This window comes from Sceloporus occidentalis, unplaced genomic scaffold, assembly GCF_023333645.1.
Source record: "Sceloporus occidentalis isolate IW3139 unplaced genomic scaffold, rSceOcc1.0.p SCAF_84, whole genome shotgun sequence".
Classification (NCBI taxonomy): domain Eukaryota; kingdom Metazoa; phylum Chordata; class Lepidosauria; order Squamata; family Phrynosomatidae; genus Sceloporus; species Sceloporus occidentalis.
In genome coordinates this window covers 3,936,806-3,958,927 of record NW_028317064.1, presented here as the reverse complement: position 1 = coordinate 3,958,927, position 22,122 = coordinate 3,936,806, and the positions used below count along the sequence as shown (strand labels likewise).

The 22,122-nt window shown below is 43.9% G+C and overlaps 1 protein-coding gene across 1 annotated transcript; it reads right to left on the bottom strand.

The window, feature by feature from the left end:
- Nucleotides 1–1,890: 1,890 nt before the first annotated feature.
- LOC149285126 (MICOS complex subunit MIC60-like) lies at nt 1,891–20,648 on the bottom strand. The gene is made up of 13 exons (XM_089495771.1): nt 20,604–20,648; nt 16,375–16,448; nt 14,011–14,194; nt 12,768–12,869; nt 11,119–11,230; nt 10,489–10,625; nt 10,024–10,127; nt 9,617–9,752; nt 7,311–7,440; nt 4,698–4,921; nt 4,255–4,386; nt 3,297–3,426; nt 1,891–2,498 (listed from the first exon to the last, which is right to left on the bottom strand). Exons 1-13 carry the CDS (start codon nt 20,646–20,648, stop codon nt 1,891–1,893), a joined length of 2,118 nt encoding a protein of 705 aa, XP_089351897.1.
- Between the last annotated feature and the right edge of the window lie 1,474 nt (nt 20,649–22,122).

Sequence of the window (22,122 nt, the reverse complement as noted above, 5' to 3'; positions counted from 1 at the left end):
TCTAGCATGTCTGGTTGCCTGGGCATCATAGGAGTGAGATTGCTGTTAACTATATATGTGTTTTCTTTGTCAGATTTTGGTGTTAACTCACTTTTATTAAAAGCGAGTTAACACACCAAAACTGGACACAAATTCTAATATCTATAATTATACACAGCAATCACACTCCTATAATGCACAGGCAACCAGTACCTGCTAGAACCTGGGCATGATAGGTGTGTGATCAAAGGCTCCCTGTGCCAAGCTACCTCCTACTTACAGACATTAATTCACTCGTTCATATTCATTCCCTTAATCATGCATACTTGCTCATATACCCACCCCTTTACCTGAACTGCATATCTCTCTCGCAGACTTCTGCAGGGGCCCTGCTGCTTCCCTCTGTGTTGCTGTGCGAGCAACTTCTCTTGTCCTGCCCCCAGGGGAAGAAGGATCGGAACAGTCATGACTGTCTGCTTGTCCTTGCCTGTACTAGAGGTGCTGCTTGCACAGTTTATTTGCAGCATTCTCACAGGGTTTGGTAGGCCTCTTGTACACATTTGTATTATTTGAGCCTGAGACTAGCACTGATTTATTTTCCCAGAACACACCTGGCCCCTGCAGACGACTATTTTCAGCCATATTTTATTTCAGCATTTTGCTGATACTCGCCTTTTCGGCTGATATATTGATGCATCCCTAATTTTAACTTTACCTGTCAAGACCTTTGGGAAGATGCAGCGCTAATTTTAGCACTTGCTCATACTTTAATTTTAAACATCTTCCTGGAAGTGGATGGGTTTAATTAAATATTAAAGCACATTGTGATTAGAGAGTTGGCTCCTTTGACTTGCATGGTTGAATGCAGTACCTGCCACAGTTCTCAAGCGGGTCCAGAGAACTTTTCTTAGGCTGTTCCGCCATCTTGCGAGTGGCAAATTCTCTGGCAGTGGTGGTTGTGACTGCTCTCTGCAACAGTTACAGCACATCCTGGGGTGGATGTTCAGTGTTGCTGAATGCCTCGCTATAGAGGCATTTCAGCGACATTCAAGCTCGTTAGCCGCCTCCTAAACTCTTAAAACAGGCAAGGAGCCAGACATGGCCCCTGATGCTGATCTCGGTGTTGCTCAATGCCTCGACATCAAGGCATTACAGAAACAGTTTAACCAACGAAAGTGAAACGAATTGTTTAATGAAATGACATGCGCAGCCCATCATTGGTAGTTACCTGAGCTTTGTGTGTGACGTGCCTGACCTGTCATTGGATGTTAAGGGGTTAATGTTTTCATATTAATTTTGCTGCCACTGTAAGGGGGTACGCCCTACAGTCTGTGCCATGACTCTATAATGATAAAAGGTGCTTAATACAAATCAGCAAGAGGCATGAGAATTTTTTTTTCTGTGCACATTTTCATTTCTTCCTCCAAAAATAAAAAACAGAAAAAACCTCGGGATGTTTCCAGCCGCGTCAGGAAGGTAGGGGTGAAACCCCAACCGGTCCTCACGACCCAACAACCACCGCACGCCGGCAGAAGAACTAAAACAAACATCTAGTGCAGAGAGGATATGATTTGCCTTTTATTTTTTTGGTGCTCCGGGTGGGAGGTTTTTAGGACAAGAGTGGATCGATTACACTATTTTTGGTTGGATCAGTAAAACCTGAAAACGTAAAAACGTTACACAATATAGGCAAAAGTTCCTGGCGTCTGCAGAAATGCTAAAGTTTTGCACCATGCAGCGCCTCGTACGGGTTATTGGAGTGCAATATCATCGTAATGTGATTGGTTTTCTTACAGGTTACATACTCCAAAAACAACAGAATTTAAATTAGGTTTATTTGTAGGTCATGAAAAGGAAACTTTTTCCCCCAACACTGATGCATTTCCATGAGATTTCCCTTGTTAGTGAAATTTATTGTACTTGTGTTGTTCCTAAACCAACTGCACTTGCATAGGCGGACAAGATATCAATGACCTGTCTGGTTTCCAAGGTGACCCTGGCTTCTGTTAACCAATCGTGGGCCACTCTTCTTGCCTCTCCCGTCAGCTGGTTCACAAACTTGGCCGCCAGCTCCAAATCCCCGCGTTCAATGCAGTAAGAGGCGTAGGACAGCAGTTTGAAAGCGTCGAGGTCTTCGGGGCTGAGCTCCATTGGGGGCTGGAGTTGTTTAGGTTCGAATACAAGCAGCGATTGCAGGTAGGATAGGAAGTATTGGTAGAGGGTATTTCTGGTCTCATCGATCAGGGCCACCCGACGGGCCAATTTTCGGACGGTATGAAATCGGGTTCTGAGGGCCTCCTCGCTGTAGATACCTCGATTTAGAGACTCCTGCGGGAGAGCTGCGGTCAGGGATTCGGTGAATTCATTGTTGGAGCAGCTGGCTTTGATGCCCTGAACGGCGCCCTCTAGAGGTTCAGTAGGGCCATCGCCAGAGGCAGTTTTCAGGGAGAATTTTAATGCTTCGATCGAAAGCCATAGATGATGGGCCTTTCTGGCTTCTTCTTCTGCGACTGCATGCCCTGTAAAAATATTAAAAATGCATATGACCTATTACTTTTGAGTTAAAAGCTATATTAACCTTTTGCAGTCCAATACATTTTCACTAAGTGCACCAAGCAGGTCCAATTTGATTATTTGGGGGGGGGGGGGGGGCACTTAACTTACGCAAAACAGTTGTTTGTTTTTTTTTTATAACTACAGAGTAATAAATGCTCTTCTAAAACCATATTTTGTTAGTCTCTATATTTTTGCAATGTATGAAACTTTTTTTTATAATCATCTTCATCAGTAAAATCACATTCAGAATCACTCTGTACTAATAATATAGCTCATTCTTCCTTATAACAGCGACATCTAGTGGTCACCAGGAAATCCAACAGCTAATCACAAGCGGTAAAATATATTTTCTATAATAGCGACACCTAGCGGCCAACTAGTAAATCCCACCACAAGCCGTAAAATATATTTTCTGATATATTCCGACAGAGGACCGCAAACGGTTAATGCATTTAGGACTTTGTCGTTTTTGTAAATGGTAATTCAAGAATGAGCTCAGACCAACGCCCGCTTGTTCTTGGATTTGCTGTATGTCTGGCTGCTAGGTATGAACCCAAGTCCTTTGCGCACATGCAGAGGTAGTGGAGTAGAAAGCTCTACCTCTTATAAAATAAGAAAAGAAAAAAAAAAAACTACATTTGACTGGTGGTCTTACAGACGACCTTAAAGTAGCATTGGGCGACTCCTGCTATATATTAAGGATGCTGAAGCAGAGAAGTAACATATAATCCAGTATAAAACGACAATATTCAATATCTCACCTTCCACGGCCTGCTCGATGCCCTTGAGGCGTGCATAGGCCGTATTAATGTCCAACGTGAAGCCGTCTAACTGCTCCTGGGAAAGACGTCTAAACTGCATCTCTTGCTCTGAAATTTTTTCGGCTAAAGCCTTGAAATCAAATGATTAAACAGAATTTTGGTTAGCAGATCCATCACACAAAAGGACAAGACTCTCTCTTTATCACTCCATTTAATTTGTAATATATATTACTTACACACACACGATTATAGGCCCTTTTTTCTTTAAATTAGGGGTGTGGCCTATTATCTGGGTTTATATATCCAGGATGTCTACCTGCCGCTTCTGTGTTCCCGTCTCCTTTTCCGCAGCTCCCCTTCCCTTCATCGCCTCCGCTTATCCCCGGTATGAGGTCTTTGAGTACTTCCACAAAAGGGCAGAGCCACAGTGCGCACCACTGGCACAGCCTCTCTCCTGTTCCTCCAATCATGGGACAGGAGGTACACAGAGGCTCCGCCCATGAGGAAGTGCTCCAGGAGGCCTGGTTAATGTTGCCGATACCAGGGAGAAGCGGACAGAGACATAAGAACAAGAGGCGGCAAGAAGTGGAGCTGAAGACTAAGAACACAGAAGAGTTCGGCCAACACCGAGAGAAAACGTATGCGTGAGCAGGAGTATGAGATTCGAATTTTCTTTAGAAGGGCACCAAACTATAAATGTAAGAGTTTAAATTTTAGAAAACATGATTTATTTTTGTAGTTTAACACAAACATTCTGTAAGTTTATCTTAGAACACAGCCAAAGAAGCAATCACCTCTGTTTGTGGTCTGATTATAAGACGACCTCAAATATAAGATGAGGGGCATTTTTCAGATGCCCCTCAGGAGGTTCAAAAAAACCTCGTCTTATAATCAAGCAAATACGGTATTTGCACTCGTTACAGTACATTGTGACTTTTGCTTTAGGTTAATGTTGTACCTGATTGAATTCTGCTTTCAGCTCCTGTTCTTGGACAGTCAGAACGTCTCGCAGGTGATCGGTGTGAGCGGCCGCTTGCCTGCGCAGCTGGGTCCTCATCTCTGCCTCCATCACTTCTCGCACCTCTTCGACCTGTTTGGGGACGTTTTCCGGGTTATTACACACGTTTATAAAAGCATTATCACACTCGTTATTGTCAGTTTAACCCACAGATTATACCTTTATAGGATTCTGTAACGTTTATTAAACCCCAACTAATATTGCTGAGCTCAGGTAGAAATAGTTTTAGCTGCATTGCTGAATGCCCAGACATTAAAATACCAGAAGAAATCGGGGAGCGCAGTTATCATGGACCGCACAAGCCCTGCCATAAAGCAGTCTGCGTAGTAAGGCTTGCGGCCGGCGAGTGGATTATTACGCAGGACGGGGCTGTAACTGTTTACCTTCTTGTCCTGCTCCAGCTGAATCTCGGACCGGTAGTGTTCCAGAGCCTTGCTCACCGCCGTCTCAAGAGCTTTCTTATCCTCGAGTTTCTGATTCTCTAAGGCTGCCTCGATGTGCTGCTTCTCTCGGACTCGGTATTCCGCAAGCTGCTTGTGCAACTGGTCAATGCGCCGGTGTGCATGCGCAATAAGGGAGTTCAGGTCATCCGTGCTCAGCTGGCCAGCTGCGTAAGAGATATAATGGTGAGTACGGCAGCAACTACACTCAGCCGGGCTGAACATGCTCATATCAAACAGGAGAGGTGTATCATTTAGATAAGATTAAGAAAAGCATAATTTCAGTATAATAGGAAGTGTAATAGAAAAGCTTGGACCCCTAAACCGTTCCATTCAGCAGCCCCCCGCCGCGCCGCTGGTCCCCGCCGCAGTGCACCGGCCTCATCTCTAACCGAGTAAAGAAAGCCCCGGGATAGTAGCTTCACTTTTACTTCAATACTCTTCATTAGTTAAGTGTCTTTGTGGTACAAATTATTATGACAGGGTTAAAAACTTAGAGTGAAAAAATGGTATAATTTAAAGGCGTTAAAATAGAGAAACAGACTGCTTAACCCCTTGCGTCCCATGCCAGCTCCTTGTTCTGTATGTAATTGCCCTTAGTTGTACCATAAACCCTTTTCCATTGGACGTACACTTTGGGTAGGAGTTTGTGTGTGTATGTATGTATGTATGTATGTATATATATATATATATATATATATATATATATATATATATATATATATATATATATATATATACACACACAATCTATCTATATCGTACGGCGGAGGCATGACCCACATGCGCTCATTCTTTAAAGGCTCAGATGTGCGCCCAGAGACATAGAAATGTGTGATTACAAGTGACATGCGCCGTTTAGTGGATTTCAGGGGGACTCCTGATTGGTTAGAACAGGGAACGAAGAAAGAAACAGAACTCACCTATATCGGAAATTTCTGAAACAGAAAAAGGAAGGTTTGGAACGGTTAATGTAGGCGTTTTCACGCAGATCAGGCTTTTACATGCAATTAGGCTGTGAACAGATCACATCCAACCACGCGACAGACAGACAGGCAGGCAGGGAGGCAGGCAGACAGACAGACAGGCAGACAGGGCACCTGCCATCCAAACGTATTTTATTTGGATCCAGCTTCGTTTCATAATGTCGCAGGGAGGTAAGCGGCAGCACTCCTCCGCGCATGCAACATCACAACATTTTAATAGGAAATAGTTTGGTGATCACACGATCGCTGCCAATTACATCACATTTAGTGAGTTTCAATACAAATTTTATTTTGACCGCCAGAGCTATTTTGTTAAGATTGCCAGCTGAAAAAGATTATATTATTATTATTATTATATTTCATGTCAAATAACACCAGAGCGGGCCACCTTATCAAAAAGCTTATTAACACCCGGACTGCCCAAAGTATCTTTAAAAGGGTCATCTGTCCCGGAGCAAATCGAGTCTTTACTGATCTGCAATGCCAGATTTACAAAGAGATCCGTTTAATAAAAGGCACAAAAGGTCTAAATCCTGCTGTAAGGAACGCACAGGAGCTAAAGGGGTAGTTTGGATAAGGACAGGTTACACGAGCACAGGAACGGTTCACAAATCACACACAGAGGCGCATGCACCCAACGCTAACCAGCATTACGGAAAAGAAGAGAAACCGACTCGACATACTAATCAAAACAATACATTATCAGAAAAAGGAAAGCGGATGCAGGTCCTAAAAAATAAAAATGGGTTGCTTACATAATTAAACATAAGAGTTATAAAGAAATAAATAACGGGTTTATTATGGGTCTCGCAGCATCAGTGTTTTGGGCGCCACGCGCTGGGCTGCCTTCTTCAAGCGTTTAAACGAGAGAAATCTCGGATTAGTTTCCACTCCACAGCGGTCTGTGTGACGGCCACGACAAGCTAATCAGAGAGGAGACTCCATGCAGCGCAATGTACAGCCCCCGCTTTACCCGATGCCACATACCATAAAGGCACATAAATCGCTCACATGGCAAATCACAAGCCTCCGTTTAAAATAAGGGCTCAGAAGGTGTAAATTTAAGTAACTGATACCATAACTGGAAAAGCACAAAAACGGTAAAAAAAGCAAAAAAAACACAGGCGAGCGTCCTACAGAGGCTCTCGGTAGAACTGACTCAGTCTGGAAAGCCCCGGACAGAGCGCCCATGGCAAGCAATGCGGGTGAACGATGGGGAATACGGTGAGGGTTTCATTCTCATATAACCTGGAAACGTGCAAATTTATGGCTTTACCCGGATTTTAGGGGGCATTACACTTTGTGGAGATGCCCAACGTCCAGAAGCAGCCAGCCTACTTCTGTCCACGATTGAATGGAGCCAAGTAGGCATCTCCACAGCTAGGAACAGATTTAATGATGCTGCGAATAATTTTCCATAAAAAATTATATTTCCGTTCATTGAGCCCATGCCGGACACAGCACCCCCAGGCTCGGCTTTCCCCATTTCTGTTAAGCCCTGTAGTCCCGTACCCTGGTGAAGGCACGTGGCGGCATCAGGCAGGCACCCGGTACACTTATTTCTACTTACTTAATCCCTTCCAGCCAGCCTGTACTTCAGGAGTGATGCTGTCCAGTTCTTTCTGGAATCCCTCCCTAGCCACGGCCACCAGCTCATGGTACTGGGCCACGATCTTGGCTTCGGACTGAGCTGCTTGGACCTACAAGCCAAATAAGAAAAGCTGGTAGACAGAAGATTTGCCAGCATAACAGAAACCTGATCTACAACACGACAAGATCTAAACTCGTTTAGGAAGAACCCGCTGGAGCGACTCATGGACGTTTCTCACGTTGGATTAACGGCACCGGAGAAATAACGCAAAAGCTTCACACGGACCTCGCTTGAGTAATATCTGGAGTCTGTAATTTTATTATTTAGTCTGCAAACAAGCCGTGGTGTCTGCTGGTTTTAAAACCATTCAATCAAACAGCAGATTATTAGATTAAAGGAGGAACTGGAGTTTATCCCCCAATTTAGAAATGAATGAATGGGAGTTGGCATTAAAGAGAACAATCAGAAGAATCCATCGCTTAAATAGAATTGAAAATCAATACAAAAATTATGAACCGATGGAATCCGGACCCAACCAGACTGGCAATAACGTTCCCACAACACTAATACACGCCGGCAGCGTAATAAAGATAATGTCCTCCACATTTGATGGATTTGTGTGGAATTTAGAGAACTTTGGAAACTGACATTTAGGAATTTAAAACTAATTTGGGATGACCTGGGAACAGTGGAGACCAGAGACGGCCTTATTACATCTTTAGCGGCCAAAACCTAGGACTCCCAGAGCAAAAAAAAACACTCTTACGACTGATTTTATGGCTGCATGGGAACGGGAAAAAATACATTTGTTACCTGAAACAAACTAAAAAAAAAACTCAGGATGGAAAAAGGCCTGAGATGGTTAAATACGGCTACTTATAAAAATAGATTTGTATGTGAGAATTGGATCAAGAAAATAAAAGCGTTTAGTAACCAAGACAGGAGGGGTGAACCTTGAGTATATTATATTCGTATTATATTATTTTGGTTTGTTTTTGTAATGGCATTTGGATTTTTTTTTTACATTTTTAGTTTGTATGACCAATGGGAAACTAGAATATAGTTGATTAATTATAAATAGTGATAAGAATCCTAAATGGTAATTTTGTAAGGTTTATGTGAATGTTGTTTATTTTTGATACATATGAATAATAATAATAAATAATAATAATAATAAATTTGCTCGATTGTAAGATGACCCCCCAAAATCTGAATATAAATTTATGAAAAAAAAGAAAAAGTCTGAATATAAGACGACCCTATAGGAAAAAAGTTTTACCAGTAAATGTTAATTCATCTAAACTATGTGAACAATTTGTTTTTAATAAAAGCTATGATTGAGAAAAATATTTTGTTTTTATTTCTTTTTTTTTTTTTTTCAACCTGCCCCCCCAGTTATGCACATCTGCCCCCAGGCTTGCCACTCTGCCCCAGAAATGCCTTTTAACCCTCTAAATGCCACTGTGCCCCATAATATGCCTTTTGACCACCTATGTGTCACTCTGCCTCCAGAATTGCCTTATACCCCTATATGCCACTCTGCCCCATAATATGCCTTTTAACCCCCTAAATGCAGACGTTCCCCGCACCTGGGCGGCCGGGGAACTCTGACAGCCGGGGAAGGTCTGCGCGATGGACGCAGACAACCTCCGCTGCTAGCCGCACCTCCTCCCGCCTCCAGCGGATGTTGTGTACGCGAATCGCGTAAAGCTCTACACGCTGCCCGGACTACACACTGGGGACTCAGAAGTACCGGTAAGTTGGAGGGGGGGGGGGGGGTTTGGGGGTAGACAGGAAGATCCAGGTCCCCTGCAGAGCTGCGGGGGATCTGGATCTTAGTCTCATAGTCAGACCTAGTTGAGGTCTGATTATAAGACGACCCCGATTTTAAGACGAGGGGTATTTTTCAGAGCATTTGCTCTGGAAAAAACCTCGTCTTATAATCGAGCAAATACGGTAATAATAATAATTTATTTATTTTTTTTTGTATAAAAACACTTGAATTGGGGAAAAGCCAAAAAAAGACAATTAAGTAGATTGTAAGCAGTGTTTTGAACGCTTGTGTGATAAGTGAAAGCAGATGATGCTACAGAGACTTCTCTCTCGTGAAAAGGGAGTCTATATTTTGAGTTGATTTCTTTTATTGGCCCAACACAGAAATGGATGCCAAGGTAAATAATCTTTTGGGACCACAGAGGCCCTTCTTTATCATTGTGTTCCATCTGAAGCACAGACCTCTGAGGTCCTGAAACCTCATTAAAGAAAACAATGAACTTATTATTCACCTTTTTAACAACATTATCGAGGTCCACAATCATGCGATGCAGGTTCTCCTCGGCGGAAATGATGTGAGCTTTGGCACCGTTAACAGCATTCTTCTTATAGTCATCAATAACGCGCTGCATCTTCTCCAACTCCTCCCTGCGTCGCAACAGCAAAACGATTAGCAAAACGACAAACATTCAAAGCCTGATGGAGCATCAGTCAAAATACTTCAAATGCAAAAAAAAAAATAAAAACAAAAGGGCAGAAAAAACATTCTATCCAGGGACTAAGAAACTTTCTGAAGCCCCCCCCCCCCAAAGAATAACCCCAATTTAATTTCAAAAACATTTAAAATATTAGAATATCATTCTCTGCTTTTTTTTTTGGACAATTGTCACATTGCAAGAAAACCATAAGAAATACTAACTTAGCCTTGAGAAGGGAGTCCGCTGCTCCATCCACAGCTTTGCTTCGCACCTTTAAGGCATCTTCCAAATCTCGCCACTGCAAGGACTTGTTTTCACTCGGGATCTAATGAAAAAGTATTACACAAAACACACAAATTACACATACATGTAACACACACACAAACGCAGGTGAAGAATAATACACAACGGACTGAAATTATACAGAGCAACTCAGGGGCAAGAATTTAAATGTGAAAGTAAGGAGGCGTTTAGCACTTTGCCGCTAAATTGTACTGCATTTACAGATACGCTGCCAGCCATCCCTTAGTTAAGACATCAATAGCCCAATACCGGGGTCTAAAATCAGGCTAAACCGATTCAACTGCACCCAAGGTCATCATTAAAACCGCAGAATACCGTAAATCCAGAGCTAATTTGACGTTCCAATTTGGCGAAGCATTACGTATAGCGGACGTGCCGCTCACCTGGGAGTCATCCATGGCCTCTCGCAGTTTCTGGGCATGGAAGTTTATCGCCTGCACGGCAGACTCCTGAGTGCCGATTGTCTGTAGAGTAATCCGGGCCGTCTTGCTTAGCGCCTCCTCGAGCACGGCAGCCATCGCTGGAAGGGGAAGCAAACAAACAAATCAGCAGAAGCAGCAATCCACTGCCAGACGCCAAACAAACAGTAAGTTCTCCTGCCGAGACTGCCTTAGCTGAAAAAGGGGAATAAAAGTAAAAGATTTTACAGAGAGAGGGGGGGGGGGGGGGAGAAAGAATTACACAATCCTGAATATAAGTACTTTTCCTTATATAATTATAATTAATTAGTATCAATTTACATAAATAATTTATTAATGGAACCGTAGAATTTTATTGTACCTTAAATTGTTTTGAGTAACTACACTGTATGGGACTAGCACAGTAGTACGAGACTAGGACCCCCCCCCCCCCGAGTCAAGTTTCGCTGAACATCTTCATAGATCATCTAATACGTTAAATGTCTGGGCACCTGACTCAACAACTTTGTGTCTCAGAGGGTTAAAAGCGTCCAGGCTCGGCTGGCAGGGATATGGAATTTAATGTTTAAATTGCGTTACTATTAATTCACATACACTCAACCCTTTCTTTTTCTTCTTTTTCTAACTGATTGAGACGAGCTGCCACTTCTTCTGCCGGTCGCTCCTTTACGCCATGCGGCCCCTCGTGATCGCATTCCTTACAGTGCTCTGTTTAGTAACGAGAAACAAAATGATTCCTTATATATATTTTCCTGCTTGTGTATAATTCTCTGCAGAAACAGAAGTGACAAAGAAGTAGGTCATTCCTTACTATGTTTTATCACTTTGACTACCAATAAGGCCATGTAAATGGGATTTATCTCCTTCGACATAAAATCCTTCGCTGTATACAGTAATGTAGGTCGGCATTGACAAAAATCTGCTTTTATCTCCTTTTGTTCCAAAAAATGTATTTATCTGCAGACCTAGATGCCGTTATTGTTGTTCTTGTGATATTTTGGATGACTATTCTTTATATCCATTCCCCCGATAGTCAGCGTGTCCGAATGGGTGATTAAGTATATAAGGAGCCAGAGTGTCCGGCCTAAGATAGCAGAATACATCCAAATAACTAATATGCAGACACCCCGCATAACTTCACTCTAATATGGATAAGGCAGGCACTTTAGTAGATTGACTACTATTCAGAATGTACAGTAAATGCAATTATCTGCCTCCTTTCCAGTGATTCCAAACATTTACCACTTTATTTTCAAAGACGCATAGAAACATGTTCCACCGACCAGCAGGCAATACTGTGCATAACAAACATTGGCTGATTGTGTTTTCCCTTCTGTACAGACCTGCCGGTGGGCAGAGCGGGCACTTGTTACCTGCGCTGGTTTGGTAATCTGGTTTCTTCTCTTTAGATTCGGGGATTTTGGGTACGTCATCTTCATGGACCACGGCCGCTGGGACGGAAAGAGCTTCACCTGTTGCTGAAATGATCTGGGCAACGTGCGCTGAAGCTAAAGCCAGATAAAATAATTACTACATACATGCACATACCTATACAATAGTACAATGTATGTGCCCAGCGCTAAAAGCCATTTCTACATATACTTCTTGCCACGTGGCCAGCCTGCTACCCGTCATCAAAATTCTGCAATATCATAAAAATAAGGCAAAAAACAGGAGCTCCAAAGTTCCACAATGCAACCGAGCGGTTTGATGGGTATATATATATATATATATATATATATATATATATATATATATATATATATATATATATATATATATATATATATATATAGTTGTGTTAGGGATGGGTATACATATATATAGTTGTGTTACGGATTGGTATACATATATATATAGTTGTGTTAGGGATGGGTATACATATATATAGTTGTGTTACGGATTGGTATACATATATATAGTTGTGTTAGGGATGGGTGTATATATATATATATATATAGTTGTGTTAGGGATGGGTATATATAGTTGCGTTACTCCGCGCAGACAAGCAGATACCATCAAGCACTCAAACAGAGCCATCACAGGCCTTGCTCCTCCTGAACAAAAAAAAAAGTTTCCGCTTCAGGCGTTACAGTGACCCAGCCTATTCATTCATATCTCCGCCAAACTTCATGTACGAAATGCTAGCTGGAGAAAGAGGAAAACCCGCCATACACAGCAGTCTATTTATCTCTTTCACATCTGGCGGGATAAATCAGCATTCTCTGGTCCTTACATTCTACGTTATCCTTCGCAGGAGATGCGGCCTCGGGCTTCTCTTTCCGCTGCGTCGAGTTCTTCATCACTTCGGTCACCGACGAAATCTGTAGAGGACCAGACGGTGCCTGAAAGAAATCAGAAGTAACTCAGTGTAACTACATATTAAGAAGAGGAGCTTTAGAGCAGTGTTTTGACCTGTAAAACTTTGTATATGTGTATATATATATATATATATATATATATATATATATATACATATACATATATACACACACATATATATATATACACACACACACCGTATTTGCTCGATTATAAGACGACCCCCCAAAATCCTAAAAAAGTCTGAATATAAGATGACCCTATAGGAAAAAAGTTTTACCAGTAAATGTTAATTCATGTAAACTATGTGAAAAATTTTTTTTAATAAAAGCTATGATTGAGAAAAATATTTTATTTTTATTTCCTTTTTTTTTTTTTCAACCTGCCCCCCCCAGTTATGCACATCTGCCCCCTGGCTTGTCACTCTGCCCCAGAAATGCCTTATACCCCATATATGCCACTGTGCCCCAGAAATGCCTTTAAATCCTCTAAATGCCACTGTGCCCCATGATATGCCTTTGACCCCCTACGTGCCACTCTGCCTCCAGAATTGCCTTATACCCCTATATGCCACTCTGGCATTTAGGGGGTTAAAAGGCATATTATGGGGCAGAGAGGCATATAGGGAGGTATAAGGCATTTCAGGAGGCAGCGTGGCATCGCTGCGGGGGATCTGGATCTTAGTCTCATAGTCAGACATATTTGATGGTGGTCTTCGTGACCCTTTACAACGTGGCATGCGTTACCTTTAGCGCAGTCAATCAAAATACTGTACTGGAGCAATGAGCAAAATCTCATGTTTTTTGGTCCACAGCAATCCATCTTTTAACCCCCCCTCCCCCCTGTTACTTACCAACTGCTGTCGTGATGAGAGGTCTTACACAAAATTTAATTATAATGAACACAACCCCGGTGGTACACATTTACAATCACATTTCTGTCCCGCCAAGATGTCCGATGCCTCAGAACTCATTGGCGCAAGCAAAATTATTCTCTCAAACCCAAATCTTTGTTTCTCGATAAAATAATGTTGAAAAAAAAAATTAATTCAATTAAGTTCAGCTTTTCCAATGTATGCTCAATTTCACTGACACGGAAGAATAAAAAAACATTTTCAAGCACAATTTTGTTAAAAAAAAATGACGTAAAAATGACCCAACATACCTGCTTTGTTTTTGACACGAGCTGCGCAGGTCCAAGTGCAAAGTCAAAAAGCTTCTCAGAGTAGGGAATGGACTTCTGAACATTCTCTCTGAATTTGGGATCCCAGTTGGCATAAAGAACAGTTCCGCCGATACCGCCTCCAGCAAACAGCAGACCGGCAACAACAATCTTACCGGCAGAGGGCCTGAAAGGCACAAAAACTCATATATTGAGTAAATACCGTATTGGCTCGGATATAGGCCGCCCCCGTATATAGGCCGCACCCTAAAAGTTTGGTGCTTTTTTAAAGAAAAAGTTTTTTTCTTTAAAAAAGCACCAAAGAAACATGTTGCCACTCTGTCCCCCCCCCCTGAGATATGCTGCCACTGTCCTCCCCCCCCCCCCCGAGATATGCTGCCACTGCCCCCCCCCAGATATGCTGCCACTCTGCCCCCCCCGACTTACCAGAGCAGACTCCCGGATGTCTTGCGGGGGACATCTACGCAATACGCGTATACAACTTCCAATGCCGGGACTCAGCGGATGTGCCGGCACCGGAAGTTGTATACGCGTATTGCGTAGATGTCCCCCGCCGGCCCCGCAAGACACCCGGGAGTCTGCTCTGGTAAGTCTTGGGGGCAGAGGTAAAACGCATCGTGCGGACGGTCACTGGCTGCGGCGATGCGGGTAAACAACCTCCGCAGCCGGTGACCATCCGCACAATGCGCTTAGACAACCTCCTGTGCCGGCACCCCCCCCGTGGGAAGTGCTGGCAGGGGAGGCTGTCTGAGCGTATCGGGGAGTAGGATGCAGGTCCCCTGCACCGCTGCGGGGGATCTGTATCCTAACCCCGCTGCCTGCCCGGCGCCGGGGACTTCATGTCCCGGGCGTCGGGCGCTAGACCCCGAATATAGGCCGCACCCCCACTTGAAAGACTTAAAGTGGGGGGAAAAAGTGCGGCCTATATTCGAGCCAATACGGTATGTTAAAACGGAAATGGTCTTCTCAAAAAGTTTACAGATATGCACTACAGTTACTAGAAGTGTTTAGGACGTTATAGAAACCCAAAGGTTCATTCCGAAAAATACCGTATATTTTCAGAATATAGACCGCTACTTCCTACGCTATCCGCCGTCTTCCGCTTGTCCCAGCGTGTTCAGCGAGGTGCAGAAACGAAGCTCTTTCTCTGTAATATCGGAGCTTACGGGCACTTCCGCAAAAGAGCGGCGTTAGGGGTACAGCCTCTCCCCTGTTCCTCCAATCAGGGAGCGGGTGTGTCCGGAAGCACCGCCCTTTTGTGGAAGTGCGCCGGGGACAAGCGGAAGACAGAAGATGGAAGAAGTGGAGCTGTGGGAAAGAAGACAGGGGGCACGGAAGCGGTCTGCAGAGAAGGACACGGATGATTATAGGCGCACCCCTAAGTCACTAAAGATTTAAATTAGGGGGTAAAAGTGCGGTCTATAATCAGGACAATATGGTACGTGTCTATATGTTACTTTATATGTGCACCAGAAGAGTTATTAAAGCTACAGATGGATATGTCCTGATGAAAAGCTCTTGTTCGTCTCAAATTTCTGATTGGAATAATTACTGAAACAGGAAAACGTACAGCTGAACAAAAAACGAATTCAGCTCCTCTCCACCAGCAAAGAGTTCAGATGATTACACGATGTAACAGCAATACCAGGTCTACATATCCGTCTCGCTGATCGTGTGCATGAGATATAAGGGGTAGGATTTATACACTAAACAGTTCTCATGTCACCGGAGAAAGTCACGCAACCCTCAAGGGCACATCGCCCTGCGCCTCCACAGAGGACAAACCAAGTGTAAAGTACACTATATGACCAGAAGCATGCGGACACCGGACCATCACACCTATACGAGCTTGTTGGACGTCCCATTCCAAGCCCACGAGCGGTAATAAAGAGCCCCCCCCCCACCTTTTTATTAGGCCGATTCAGCCAAAAGAGAACCAGGGTAGATCTAGCAGGGCAGAAATTTCATGAACAGCGTTGTGGCAAAGACAGCATCCTATGACGGCGACGCGCACAAAGTCACCGATCCCTTCGGTACGACCCGTTCTACTTCCAACGTCTGTCTACGGAGACGGCGGCCCATGTGCCGGATTTATACGCCTGTTAGCAACGGCTGCGGCTGAAACACCTAAACTCAATAAATAGAGGGGCGTCCACATACTGTTGGTCACATACTATATACTATACACGCTTACACAACCATCAGACCCCAAACTAAAATATAAATACCCCCATGGAAACGAACTCCACAGATTAGGCACTATGCCGATAGCGCCGTTGTGACGGATCTTTGTTGTGTTGTGCCGTGTGATTGGTAAATGAATGACGACACTAATAAATGACTTACCCGGAGGACTCGCCGGTGGAGTAGGCTCTTGATGCACGCACAGGCCGTAGAGATGTTTTAGCACAAAGGCATTCCTGTAACAAGCAAGAACAGCGAATAGTTACACTTCTTACAATCCAGATCTCGTGGAAAATAAATATCAGTAAAGAATCCATCAGACGTCTCATAACATTAACAGGCTGCTCCTCCTACCCAGCATTATAAATATATATAATATAAAGGCTCCCGTTTACCTTTAGAATAGAAAGTTCATTGTTCCCGCTATATAAATAAGAACTAATAATAATAATAGTGAACAGCGGATCCGGAGTGTCGTCATTTTGAACGCCAAAGAGCCGACACAGAAATAATTCCTTAACCACATGAAGCTTTAAAATATTTAGACAGGGCAGAGAGGATGTGACCGGGTGGTGCGGCCCCCGCGAGCTCCCGTACGGTCATAGGCACCCGGTGGCAGGAAAACAGACACCACCGGCACCGACTATCAGAGAGTATATCACACGCAAGGAGATGTGTCCGGCCCTACACGGCCCCCGCGCCGCGTATAGACAGAGGACGGGAAACGGGCAGAATCGGCCCAAGCATTTAAAGGGACCTCTAAGCTATCGTATGCACGTTATTGATTAATGAACAACGATTATAAGAATCTTTATAAAAAAGTTTAACAGCACTTCACGTGCGCAAAATAAAACAAAAAAATAATATTTACATAAAAAGAAAATTCATCCCATTCACTTCTTTTTATCCCGGATGAAAAGCCGCACGACGACAAGCGGATCCGGTCACAGAAGGAGTGGAGTCTTAACCGAGGCTCGCTCTTACAAACATCGGCAAATCGTTCTTCTAACATTTACAATAAAAAAAAAAAAAAATAGAGAGAGTCTTTGCCGCGCATGGTTAGAACGCCGGCAAAACCCAGACGCGTATCGCTGAGCTTCCCATGAAAGTGATTTTGTAAAGAATAAATCCGCTCTTCCCAATACGAGGTGCAGTGCAGATAAACACAAAAAACACAACAGTGCACAGACCCCCGCTGTGTTATAAGAGGTGCGCGGGAAGACGTTCCTCCGGGAGATGCGGTTATAGAAGACGTGGCTAGGATCTAGTGAGTACCTTTGAGAGGGAGAGCTTGGTCCTCTGGTCTTAAGGCAGGGGCAGCTTAGAAGCCCCCAGGTTCGTGTGGAGCCCCCCCGAGCATGGCGCAGGACGTGCGTGACAATAAAGTATAGCAGGGGGTGAGCACATCACCTTTTATTCTGACACAGCTGGTGGGCGCACGGAGATCCTCGTGGACCCCTCTAAGCCATTATTTGATGTATCGCGGTCCCCAGCTTCACACTGAGCACGTTGTATAGTTATTCACGATTGCATGCCGCACTATTATTATTTTATTTTTTTTTATTGCCGAGATATTTTGTGCATCACCAAGGTGGTACCGGGCCCCCCAAAAGCTCCCGGAAGGGGCCGGATATACCTACGGGGAGAGCGACCCCTGAACAAAAGAAGGGGACCTGGTCTCAACCGTGCCCCTAAGGCACTTTTTTCACAGCGGAGCTCCTGAACCTCCGGGCTTCAATAAAAAAATACATGGCGATAAAAGTGTACAGGAGAACCGGACTCCAAGGAACGGGAAAGCGGTTTTCCTGAATCAAAGCTGCTTTGGTTTCCTCGCGACTCTCAGACTCCGCGGGAAGCTTAGGGTGAAAGAAAATAAAATCTCCTCCAAAAGCGACACCCTGGACCGGCAGCGATCGTGGAAACGCCGCATTAACACATCCTCGGCTACAGAAATAAGAATGGAATTGTTTTATTCACGGCTACACTTAGGAGTTACCACCAGAGTTGTGCTCTAGAATCGAGGTCGTAAATTAGCGTAACGACATCAGACAGATTTTCTTTCCACGTTTTACTACGTTAAGCCAGGCAAGAAAAGCCACTCGCAACCATATATAATGCAGAGTATTTATGTACCCGCAAGGAACAGAGAGAAGAAGATATACTGGATCCGTCAGCACTGGATAAATAAAGGACAGAAGGGGTCCATTCATGGTGATCAATGAGACGGGGGGGGGGGGGGCATAAAGCACAACAGGTTATACGATTTTGGGGAACAGTCCAAGCCGTCCTTCCATACAAATGCCTCTAATTTAATTTAAAATCCTCACCTATCGTACAATACGTGCTCTGGGAAATTTTAGAATATATACAGTGTGTTACACACACGGATTGAAAAATATTAAACTTTTTATAAAAACATAAAAAAAAAATCCCTAAGCCCAAGGGGCCGCATCCAGCGATTAACCCCCAAGGGGCCGCATCCAGCGATTAACCCCCAAGGGGCCGCATCCAGCGATTAACCCCCAAGGGGCCGCATCTAGTAATGTGGGTTGACATTGACAAAAACCTGATTTGATTTCATTTTGTTCCAATAAACCCATTTTATCCGCAGACCTGGAGGCCGCCGTTGTCGACAGTCATGCGATATTGTTGGGTGTTCGGAAACGCTAATGAAATCCATTCTTCCAAAGGCGTTAACTAGTCAGAGCAATAGGCAGGGTTATTAACACCGGGTCATTCTATTGTTCACCACAGACAGTATTATTATTATTTATTGATTTATATAGCACCATCAAATTCCGTAGCGCTGTACAATGGGTAGACGGGACATAACAAGTAGCGTGTAATATAACAAATTGACTTACAGAGACAACAGGTGGGGAGGGCCCGGCTCAAAGAGCTTAAGGCGCTCTACATTGGGCTAAAATAACAGATAAATAAAGCTAATATGCAGCTGCCTCAAAGCATGGCGCAAAAGCTAGAACTGTTAAAAAGCATGCTTTTTAAGAATAAGTATTTTTAATTTTATAGTAGTTCCAGCTTCAAAAGGGCCTACGGGTGCACCAAGAAGCCTTGGGGCCGACATTGAGCTCCTGATTTTTGGTGATAGCGTACCCCCCCCCCCCATGTGATAACTCTGGCCACAAAGCAGAAAAATCCACGTTTAGGTTTATTTACCGTGACCTTGAGCAATTAGTGTAATTAACCCCACTCAGTCGCCACTGCCCAACAATGTGTTAATTGTCAATTGTTAACCCCTTTAATCCCCCCTGTAACCATGAACACGGCCTGACCACAGAAGACACCCCAAGACGTCGATTTGCTTGGTTGTTATGGCAGCTGCCTGCAGAATGGCTAAGAAACAGCACTCCTTGCGCATGCACAGCCAGGGAGAATAGGGGATACGAGAAATACTCTGAATTAAAGCATATATATAAAAATAAATAATATTCTGTATTAAAACAGAAGAAAAAAGTTAACGTATTAAAAAAGGAAACATTCAGTATTAAAACTACATAGAACACACCTCTATGATTATCTGCACTGATAAAAGTTAAGAAAAAAAAACTTACACAACTTTTCACTTTGCATACAACAGCAAATCAGCATCGAAGGTTTATATGTGGGGCAGTTGCCACAGCAACCAATGAAACATTCTTGCTGACCCCCCCATCTGCTGCCCTGTTGCTCAGTAGAAAGGGCCGGGGCAAGTGCTGAGGCTTTCTGGGAGTGACACATTTTACAAGGTCATGCCCTACGGGAGGTATTTGCCCCTTCTGGGTGGGCAAAACCGAGCAGGGACTGGTAATAACCAGTGATGATGGAGAAGTCAGACACTGACACAGTGACACCTCCTGTCACACAGCACAAACACGGGGTACAATGCACTGACACGGTGCTCTTCACAGCAGCTGCCATTACATTCGCTATAGCTAGGCTTCACCTAATAAAATGAAAAGCCGCTCTAATTGGATGACCAAACTGCCAGCTTCCCTAAATCACCACCCCATTGGTGAATTCGCACGCCAATCAATGTCAATCCCACCTTCCAGCAACAGAAAGTTGAAAGGTCCCAAACTAGACGTCTGATTCGCTGAAATTCCAAGGAAAGAGCATTTTAATTGGCTAAAGGTTAATTAACAAGGCAAAGCGAGAATGTGTCATTGGGTGACACGAAGGTCTGTCAGCGGCGCAGCTCCTACATAATTTCTAGCCGGTAACCCCCGGGATAGCTCGGTCAGAAAGCAGAGTGGGGCTGGAAGGTGAAGACCCGTGTGGGTGTTAGGAGGTTATGGAGGGGTAAGGAGGCTCTGATATGAAAAACGCTCCTGCCGTCTGTCTCCAGACCCAGTAGCGCCGGCCATGAGCTGCGTAGACTCCCGTCTGCTCACCTTAGCCAGGGCCGCAGCCCGTGCTTTCCTGCACGCCCGCAGCATGCTGTCCGGTGTAACGGGGAGACTGTGCGAGCCGGATCACTGTGACATATCCTGCTGCGAGATGAATGAGGAAAGTCCGCGCGGCCCAAAGAACACCGCCCACGCCACCGGCCACACCCCCTTACTGCTGCGCTTTTTTTTTTTCCATGTACCAGCTTTATTAACAAAGCGAACACACCATAGAGCGGTCGGAAGCAGTCGTTGACTCGCTGTGGCACCAGATGTAAACACTGTCATATTATACAGTTATGTCTGGCAAATTTGGGGAATTTAAAAAAGAATTTGAGATTTTTACTTTTGCAGAAAACTTTAACACCGGTTGGGTCAATACAGTGCCTGACAACTCCAGGTTGCCATGACTACATTGCATCCTGTTACCTAAGGTATCCCTTGCTGGACAAATTAAGCAGTTTGATGTCTAGCAGCTGGCTCTATATAGATCTGGCTTTCCCTTTTTATGTGTCGCCTGGTGGCCTGCGCTCAGCGGGACCTGTCGTGACCCTGCATAGTGGCTACTGGGTTTTATCGCTGGCTACTACATTTTTTAAAAAAATAATGTAAAAACAATAAAAAGCTGATTTAAGAAAAGAAAAAAAAAACAAAGTAATCTGTTCCAGACTGAAAACTGGCTGGTCAAGCCTTTACAGGGATTTTATTATATGGCTTTGTGACTTATTGATAATGTTGTAATCTTTTATAATTTAGATGTCATCCTAGATGACCAAGGATGTAATAGTATGTCGTATGGTTTCTGCACTGCAAGGGACATTTCCCTTCCGGTACACGGGAGATCAGGCCTTCAGACAGCCTGGGGTCTCCGTCTGCTCCTGGAGTCAGCACTGTGCAAGCGATGATTACCCCAAAATAACAGTAAGTGATGGAACAGACGTTTGAGGATTCTTTGCTGGCAGCGTCAGGCTCCCAGGGGATCTATCTGATGATCAGCAATGGAGCTCAGCTTTTATGGAAATCCCATTTAAAAAAGTAATAAAGTAATTGGACTTCAGTACTTTTGTTATCATCACTGCCATACGATATTACATTATCATTATTACTGAGGAGTATACAGACCAAACACTCGGTCTAATCTGCAGAGATCGTAGCAACATCTCATAGGTGTTCAAAGTATAGAGTGGTACTGTGTTAACCATAGAAGCAAAAAAGAGCAAATTTGGTAAAACACCTTTATTGGTTGACGTATAATAGGTTGCAAGCTTTTGGGACTATCTAGGTCTCTTATACGTAAACATTTGTGACTGTCTCCATGTTCCTGTATAAATGTAAGAGGAATTCCAACATCAAATCTACAATATTCCTGAAGAGGAGACCTAGATCCACTTGGAAGTTAATACCGTGTTTGCTCGATTATAAGACGAGGTTTTTTCCAGAGCAAATGCTCTGAAAAATACCACTTGTCTTATAATCGAGGTCGTCTTCTAAAAAAAATTTCTCCTGGGGCCAGGCTGCTTACCGG